Here is a 9,343-nt window from a genome sequence, read left to right on the forward strand (position 1 = left end):
TGCCTGCATATTAAATGTTGGTTTTTCCTGGTTTTTGCCTTTTGCCTGCTTCCTTAGTTGGATTTGTTGCCACACAGACTGATCATCTGTGTGATACCTTTGGCTCACTGAATAAAGACTTTTGACTTTGGTTTTCTGTGTCCAGCTTTTGGGTCAAACTAAACACCAGGCTAAGTTATGATTTAATCAACACAAACTTTCAATTCATGGAGGCAGAGAGTAGACTTTTTAAATATTGGCCAGAGCACTCTGATGAGGAGATTTCAATTTTGAAATATTGTAATGTTAACATGTGATTGTCAGGCAGATTATTTTTTGTTTTTGTTGGCAGATAATCAGGTCGTCGTACTCTCTAATGCACTAAATATTAGGATAAGACTTTATTCATTGCACAGTGGGGAAAATTTGCAGTGTTACAGCAGCAAAGGGGAAAGTGCAAACTGTAGGGAAAATCACTAGAAAAGAGAAACTACCAAAAAAATAAAAAAAAATACAGAAGTACTGATTCTTTCATGTGTAGATATTCAGATGCACAGAAAAAAAATCCCCAAATGTGAAATATGGAGAAAAAAGAAAAAACTGATATTGTACACTTTGTTTTAAAAATGACTGAACTGTGCCAGTTTCTCTGTTTGGTTCACTTAGAGGTTGTAAAGTTAACAGTTAAAACAGCCAGATGTGTACAGATGGAGGAAAAACATGTTTAACACATTACATCAACTGTCAGTAAACACTTAAACATCATAAAACACCATAGACAGTCTGTGTAAAACACAGACAAATACAATACAGGAACATGGAAATGTTTAATGACGTTTGATCAACTGAAGTCTGCGACATGTGATGGAATGAACCATGTAGCCTGGCCAGAGGGGGGTGTGCACCGCTCACTGTTTAATTCTGGGAGAAACGGTGAGTATCAAAAAGGAATATCTTGTTCCATATTACAATGACAAGCAGTTTGAATGATGATACCATCAGAAAACAGACTTCAGCTTTTGTTTAAACCCAGATCACCGAGGGTTCAGTACGAACGTCCCCCTAAAATGCATCACGTACGATCAGCGAATAACTCACTCAGGTCGAAACTCAGCGTTCAGCTGTAGTTTATCAATAAAACAAGATGATGAAGTCGTTTATCGCTGTTTTTACTCTCTTTTGCCACGTAGCATTTCCAGGTAAGATCTGATTTCGTCTCTACTGTCTCTTAACAGCATTAACAGAAAGTAGCTATAGTTTCACTTTCATTTTTAAAAAAATGAAGAAAAAAAAACAACCTCCTAAAACTATATTAACTTAATCTACAAAAAAAAAAACACTAATTTTATTGTTATACTGCGAAAGTTACTAGAGTTAGTCAGCAGAATCATAATGCTGTTAGACAAATTTTAAGAGCTCGCCGGATTCCGAGGCAATTTTTTTGCACTGTGATTCGTTATTTTGCATCCGTCATTTTGTGTTATCAGACACTTTCTGTTGGTGATCATCTGCCAAAAAGTGAATACTGTCCGTGTGATGAGATACACTGATGTCTAGACAAAAATGACATATTGATATTGCTAGTAATGGAATGGAATGCGCCGCTAGGTGGCAGCAATTTGTAACAGCTCCCTTTTCATTTCATAACACTGGGTTACAAAAAATACTTCTTTGAAGGTGTCTAGGATTTTTTAAACTGATTTAGAACATTTTTGCAATGCTGAATCCAAAAATGACATCTGCTTTTCAGGTTTTCATGCCAACTCGATTGAAAAAAATCGATTTTACCACTAAATCAATTACATTTTTTGACATTAGCGATTGAATTATTTTAGTATTTCTCATATGAAATCGGATTTTAGAGGAAAATTGTAATTTTCTAATCATTTTCATAAGCTAAATGATCCACAAGTTGATGAGCATAAACATTTGTAAAGGTAAATACAAGTAAATTGCATGTTTCATCAAATCAAAATTTTGACCTCATTGAGCAAAACCAATGTAATATTTGGATTCAGCACATTGCAATTGTCCAAAATCAGCTCAAAAAACTGACACCAAAATGGGTGTAGACCTGTGTAATGATATTAATAGGATGTTAATTATTTTTTATATTATTACTCTTTAAATGTCAGGTTCTCTTTACACAATGCCGCTGCTGTTCTTTGAAAGGAAAATAAAAAATACGAAAACTAATTCTTTTTTTAAAATAATCAATGCTAAGTTCATTGTTTTTCTTTATTATTACAGTCTGGGATGTGTCAGCGATTAGCACCAAGATTGATTCGGATGCATTAGAATTTTTTGTGCAGTGTCATATTGTTATAAAGACCCAGGTCCATAATAACACAAATAAAGTACTGCTCCTGACCAGTAGATGAATGGCCTTTGGAAAAAGATTTCTTTAAATGTAAATGACCAGGGTATTAAAATGCATTAAATATTGAGAAAAGCAGGACTATTATTTTTGTAGCCCGTAGTGCCTGAGCAAAACAAAATGTGATTCAAACAATTTGAAAATCTCGTTTATGTTTTTTTTCTTGCAGTAAAACACTCGCTGAAGTTCATGTTCACCGGGTCGTCTGGAGTGCCAAAGTTCCCAGACTTTTTGGGTGTTGTGAATGTTGATGAGACTGAGATGGTTTACTGGGCCGGCAACATCCAAAACCTCCCACAACCAAAACAAGACTGGCTGAAAATCTTCAAGGAAAAACATTCAGAGCTCAAATATTTGCACAGTCACTGCATCGATGAACAAACATTCTTCAGAAAAAACATCAAGGATCGGATGAAGCATCGCAGTCAGACTGGAGGTTTGTTCATCTGTGCTCTGGCCTGCAACAGAAGCTTTTACTTTGTGCATGCAAGCGGGAAAATGTTGCTGGATATTTATGTGCTGACCGAGTATCTGCTGTTTACCTGACTATCAAATGATCATTTATTTTGCTCTCTATTGGTAATGTTGTAGTTGTAGGCTTTGGGGGGATTGAGGGGAGGACAAAAAAATAAATCATGCGTATATGTTTGTAGACTCATCAGGGATAATACTGAATAAGAAAAACTGATCTTAATGGGTTTAATATTTAAAAGCAATGCATGAGAGCGGACTGCATTATTGTCCATTATAGTGTGACTTGTCAGCTGGTGCCTGAATTTAGTGTTTTCCTTTACAAAGGGATGAATTGATTCAGGAAAAACTACTTAATATAAAAATCACCACAATACTGGAAATGATGTGTTTGAAGCTCAAAATATCCTGAGGGAGAACTGCCAGACCTCAATTAATGTCCCCCCCATCCATGTGTGATACAGTGCTTTTTTTTTTTTAACCAGTGACTTCCATTTCTGGCTTTAGCTGAGTTTGTGTTACAATGAAATGAATAGAATGTACTAATTCGTTGACTGTAAGTTCCTCTGATGGACCAGCTCATAATACCTGACTGTACTTCTGTCTCTCAGGTGTCCACACCTTTCAGAGGCTATACGGCTGTGAATGGGATAATGAGACTGAAGAGAATAATACTTTTGATCATTTTGGCTACGATGGAGAAGACTTTGTCGCAGTCAGCCAGAAGATGGGCACGTGGACAAATGTCAACCAACGCAATCTGGACAATGAAAAAAAGCACATTCAAAGCTTCCTCACCACAGTGTGTTTGGACAAGCTGAAGAAGTATCTGGACTACGGGAGGAGCTTCCTGCAGAGAACAGGTAGAATCACACGACCTGATGTATTTTCATAGGGTTTAAATAATTTCTATGTAGAGGACTCAAGCAAGCTCACATTGTAACTAATACTATGGGGCCTTGAGACCAATAGTCACACTTGTTTCAGTAATTTCTAACGTTTAATGATAGTTTCATTCTTTTTAGTGAATAACACTGTGGTGCAACTCGACTCTCTGTAACATAGAGCTATTATGTTGTGTTTCTGTCTGACCTCCTCTCCAGATCTTCCCTCAGTGTCTCTCCTCCAGAAGACTCCCTCCTCTTCGGTCAGCTGCCTCGCTACAGGTTTCTACCCCGACAGAGCCAACTTGTCCTGGAGGAGAGACGGAGTGGAGCTTCTTGAGGACAAAAACCTCAGACTGATCCTCCCCAATCATGATGGAACCTTCCAGTGGAACGTTGTCCTAAACCTTTCAGTCAAACCTGAAGACTGGATGAGGTTTGACTGTGTGTTTCAGCTGTCTGGTGTCAAAAACAGCATCATCGTTAAACTGGACAAAACTGCCATCAAGACCAACAGAGGTAAGACTGGATCCAGAAGTGATGGATTTAGTTTACTTTAACAGTTACTTTCATCTAGCTGAAGCAAGATGTCTCGTAAATCACACTCACTTGATCTTAGTCAGGACTCTAGCTCCAGAGTGTCATCTTTGCTAATCTGGAGTGTACTTATGTTTCAAACTGTTCAACTGTGAAATCTTCTTGATATACCTTCACATTCCTACACCTTGTACTGTAACGAGGGGGAAAATCGGGGAACCCAGGTGCAGACACACATCAGGCAGACAGGTTAAGTGCAAAAGGATTTAATCAAACAGAAGCAAAACTGAAAACTAATACAAAAAGTGCAAACTAGACAGAGTGGAAAACAGAACGAGACAAACCAGACCAAATACGACAAAAGGATGAAACTACACAAACCAGGGAAAACTGGGGCCGAGGCTGGGGGGGTCATGACATGTACACTGATGGATCTGCTGTCATTCCAGATTACTACATCTGTAAGACTCCTGATGAGACCAACACCCACATCATTGTTGCAGCGCTTGTTTTTACCATTTTCCTCATCGTTATCCTCATATTCATCGTATACAAAACTTTGACAGGTGAGATTTGAGGTTTGCTGCACAGTGGTTTTAGAATTTCACCTGATGCCCAGTTGAATTTGCTAAAGTGAAACAAGCTTTTTTTTGTAGCGCACTGCAATCTAAAGGCAGACAACAGTAGGCTGTGAATATGGTAATGACATGACTGTAGCTTAATGATGTCAAAGAGACAGTATAAGAACAGAAAAAGAGGTGGAGAAGGTTTATTTGTCAGTTTAAGTGAGACATGGAGAAGGAAAGATGGAGAATTTCATAAACTGTCATGACACTGTCCCTCTGGGAACTTTTGTCTTTGCTTGTCAGATTTAAGACTGTTGTTATTTGACTTGACTCATATCCATCTCCATCTCTATGAATTACTATGATACCTTGCTTTGTTCAGAATGTTGAGCTTTTAAAAGTTCCATTTAAGTGGGGAATGTGTGAACTAACATCATGTTTCTGCTTTGACAGATTCAGATGACTATCAGACACTGCCGCCAAGTAGTAAGTTACTGTAATGTGAAATTACTAGAACTAATTCTGTGATCTAAACTTTTCAATCTTTCACATAGTTAAAAAAAAAAAAAAAAAAGACAACTCTGAATTATCTGCAGTTTTGCAAGAAAAGTATGAAGGACTTTGTTCTAAGTAAGCAAAAATAAATAAATAAATAAATACAATATAGTAAGTTATTATAAATCTAGAAAAACAACAAACTATAAATAACTTCATAAATGATTGAAATATGTGTATGCATTTTACTTGTGTGTTTTTCTTTTGCTTTTTATTTAGTTGTACTGCACTTTGGCCAGTCTGTCATTTTTAAATGTCCTTATGAATAAACTGACTTGACTTATTCACCAATATTCAAATCAAGGAAACAGTCCACAGATGCAGCAGAAAATCAAATTAAAAAGACACTGAACACAGAGCTGTGAAGAAAAGATGCATGTCCAGTCAATAATTCTTTAAAGGACCATGGAAGCAAACAAAAAGTCATGATCTGAGAATCAGTCAGCCACTATTGGATATAAAGAGTTAACAACTGGATGAATGTTCAATTCTTAACAAATTCATTAGACCACCGCTCCATGTAAGGTTTATGCCCCAGCAGCCCTAAATTTACAGCATTGGTAATTACCAGAATCATTTCCGTAATGGTTAATACACCAGTATGTAGAAGCTCTTTAACTGAAATGATATTTTTAATGTTAAAATCTAATTATTATCCATGAATTTTCAAATTTGCTGTTTTACAAAAAAAATTAATAGAAAAGCACAATATTATTTCTTGATTAAGATGTCAAATTACAGTAATTTACTTCCATTCCTGAACAGAAAAATTTGTTTTAGTGGTTGAATGTATATATTATGCTATAATTTCTGACTTCGCGCAGCTGAGTGCGAATTAAAGCACTTCATGATGCTGGATGATACAACTGGATGTACAGTCGTCCTCAAATGTATTCATACCCTCCCATTAAAGAAGAAAAAAAACAGCTGTCACTGGAGTAAGCTGAAATTGACAAAAGTAATAATAAATAAAAATTTTATGAACATCATGACATTGCTTTTGAATTGTGATTCAACAGAAATATAAAACAAAACAACAACAACAAAAAACAAGCAAACAAGCATGATGGGACCCGTAAACTAATATTTAGTTGAACAACCCTTTGAGCCAATCACTGCAATCAAGTGTTTTCTGTAACTCTCAGTCAGACTTCTGCACCTGTTGACAGGTATTCTGACCCACTGCTCATCAGCAAAGCGCTCTAATTTGTCTAGGACAGTTTTGTTTTTTGTTTTTTAATTATTCTTTTCAACCACAATTCAAAAGCAATGTCTTATTTCACTAAATTATAATTTAGCAAATTCTTATTTATTATTACTTTTTTCAGTTTCTTGTTATTTAAGTGACTATTGTGAATTTTGCCTTTTCTTTATGAATACATTTGAGGACTGTTATGTCTGCAGTGCTTAACAAATTAGGTGGTCCAATAAATTTGTTAAGCACTATATGTATGAATCAATGAATGGATGCAGAGATATGTTTCTGTTCTAACCTACTTTTTCTGTACAGATCATTTAAAATATCTCTCTATTGCTGCACTGATTGTTGCTCTCATCCTCATCGTTTTACATGGAATCCTGTTTTACATAAACAATGAAGGTGAGAGACCAAAATGATTGGATTTACTGTATTCTATTTAAGCTTTTGTGTATGGAATAATCATCATTTCTGAAAGGTGCGTCTGAAAATGTTGTACGAGTTCAGGGACAGTTGAATTCCCAGCTGTGTTGTACGAATATAGTGTGATGCTCAGAGCTGCAGGATGGGGTAAATACTGGCACTGTAACGTGATGTACGGGAGACATGACGTGAAAACAATGTGAAATATTATAATAGAATATTAGATGAGATTAGTTTATAAGTTTATGTAGTGTAGTAGTTAGAGGGGGCAGATTTACAAGAAGTTTTCACTGTCACATTTACAACTGTGATAAATGTTGTATTTTTTCTTTTGTATTACAGATTTACACATCAACCTTCCATCTGGTGAGCAGAACTTATTCTACTTTATCTATTTGCATGCACACACACCAATACTGCCCTTTTCTATACTTTTATTTTACTATACTTGGTCTGTTTAATCATTCATTCTTTCTGTAGATAATGTGTCAAAATGGAGCGAGCCATTAGCTGGAAATCAATGGAGGATTTAGCACTAAATACAATCACAAGAGCTGGACTCTCTGTGGACTAAAGCTGAGAACAGAGAAGACATCACTCCAGTCATCCATCCATTGTCTATACACCGCTTAATCCTCACTCGGGTCACGGGGGGCTGGAGTCTATCCCAGCTGACTCAGGGTGAAGGCAGGAGACACCCTGGACAGGTCACCAGTCTATCACAGGGCTACACTTAGAGACAGACAACCAAGCACATTCACATTCACATTCATGGACAATTTAGAATCACCAATTAATCTCAACATGTTTTTGGACCTTGTGGGAGGAAGTCGGAGAACCCGGAGAGAACCCACGCTGCATGGGGAGAACATGCAAACTCCACCGGGACGCGAACCAGCAACCTTCTTGCTGCGAGGCAACAGTGCTACCAACTGTGCCACCTTGCAGCCTGTCATCCCAGCCTCTTTTTTAAATGTATTTTTTATAATTGTTACGTTATTTTTTTGTGACAAACGGAGGAAGGGGTGAAAACTGTAGCCACACTCCTGATGTGGCATGGAACACAAAGTCCCATGCAAGCATACATTTCATCTGAAAGGAAGGAAAACTTTGAGGCCATAAGATCTGCACTGTGCCAGATAAAATCTTTATGCCTCTGCACCAGCGACAGAAGTTGGACTCACAATGAACTTTTTAGATTTTAGCGGTCAAAGGTCACTGTGACCTCTGACGATAAAAAAAATAAAATAAAAAATTTGATTCAAGGGTTCCTGGACTAATTATGACAATTTTACACAAATGACTAGGAGGATACAATGATGAAGGGGTGATGTTTTACATCTGAAAGGTTATATTCACTATGACATCATAATGCTCTGCAAACACACTTTTCTGGCTCATATTTAACTCAGGAATAGAAGGTGGCATTGTGACCATATTTAGATTTGGTCAGATGTTTAATTTATTAGACTCGGAGACAACTTTATTGTCATTTAAGATACACAGGCGTACACTGAACAAAATTTTGTAACATTGGCTCACAGTATTTGGAAAAAAGAATATAAATAAATTAAATTCCTATCTAAGAAATCCCTCTATTGTCCTCATTATATATAAAATGGAATGTAATTAATCCCGAAAGAAATTTCTTAATACCTACAATATACATTGATATAAAGATAGATAAACCTCCATCAGATTGGTTTTCCTCTCTGCAGGATGTGGGCACCTGGGACACAGAGAGGGAGTCTGATTTCACTGGTTTACTATTAGGGCCGGCTGACATGGCTGCAAACATCACCACAATCATCATCTGACTGACTGCACACTGAAAAACTGTCCTACTTCATTTTGGTGCATTATCAACACATTAAAAGCTGTCAATTATGAATATTCTGTCTATTTAAAAACTACAACATCAGTTTTTCTTCATATAAAAGAGTCTGTGCAATGTCAGCATTTTTCCACTTAAATCCGTACAATATAAATAAAATCTGTGTCATATTAACACTTCTCTTTCAGCAGTTCTTCTCTTGAAACCATCTGTGCAATATCATTTACATGTGCAATCTGGTTATGTCCACATCCAGAGGACTTTGGACAACCTGAGCTGGTACTTATGTATATTTTGTTTGTTTTTTGTTATTTTTTACTGATATTGTTTACATGTTTGCACTATCCACTTTGCTGCTGAAACGATGCAAATTTCCCCACAATGGGGTTAAAAAAGGCTTACCATACCATATTGTTATCACAATATACTTTGTTTAACCCTTTCAACACTATAGACCGCTATACCGGGCTGTGTAACTATGAAAATTAGGCCCTAGATAATCAAAATGGGAAAAGTTAT

At 36.6% G+C, this 9,343-nt stretch overlaps 1 protein-coding gene across 1 annotated transcript; it reads left to right on the forward strand.

The window, feature by feature from the left end:
* Positions 1-1,061: 1,061 nt before the first annotated feature.
* On the forward strand, positions 1,062-7,650 carry LOC103375488 (zinc-alpha-2-glycoprotein-like). Its single transcript, XM_008305788.1, has 9 exons — positions 1,062-1,178; positions 2,526-2,792; positions 3,439-3,690; positions 3,931-4,230; positions 4,698-4,814; positions 5,268-5,300; positions 6,880-6,969; positions 7,333-7,356; positions 7,471-7,650. The coding sequence occupies exons 1-9, from the start codon at positions 1,124-1,126 to the stop codon at positions 7,521-7,523; spliced, it is 1,191 nt and encodes a 396-aa protein (XP_008304010.1). The 5' UTR covers positions 1,062-1,123; the 3' UTR covers positions 7,524-7,650.
* Positions 7,651-9,343: the final 1,693 nt, after the last annotated feature.

The sequence above is a fragment of the Stegastes partitus genome, unplaced genomic scaffold (genome assembly GCF_000690725.1).
Source record: "Stegastes partitus isolate 25-593 unplaced genomic scaffold, Stegastes_partitus-1.0.2 Scaffold2625, whole genome shotgun sequence".
Lineage (NCBI taxonomy): Eukaryota > Metazoa > Chordata > Actinopteri > Pomacentridae > Stegastes > Stegastes partitus.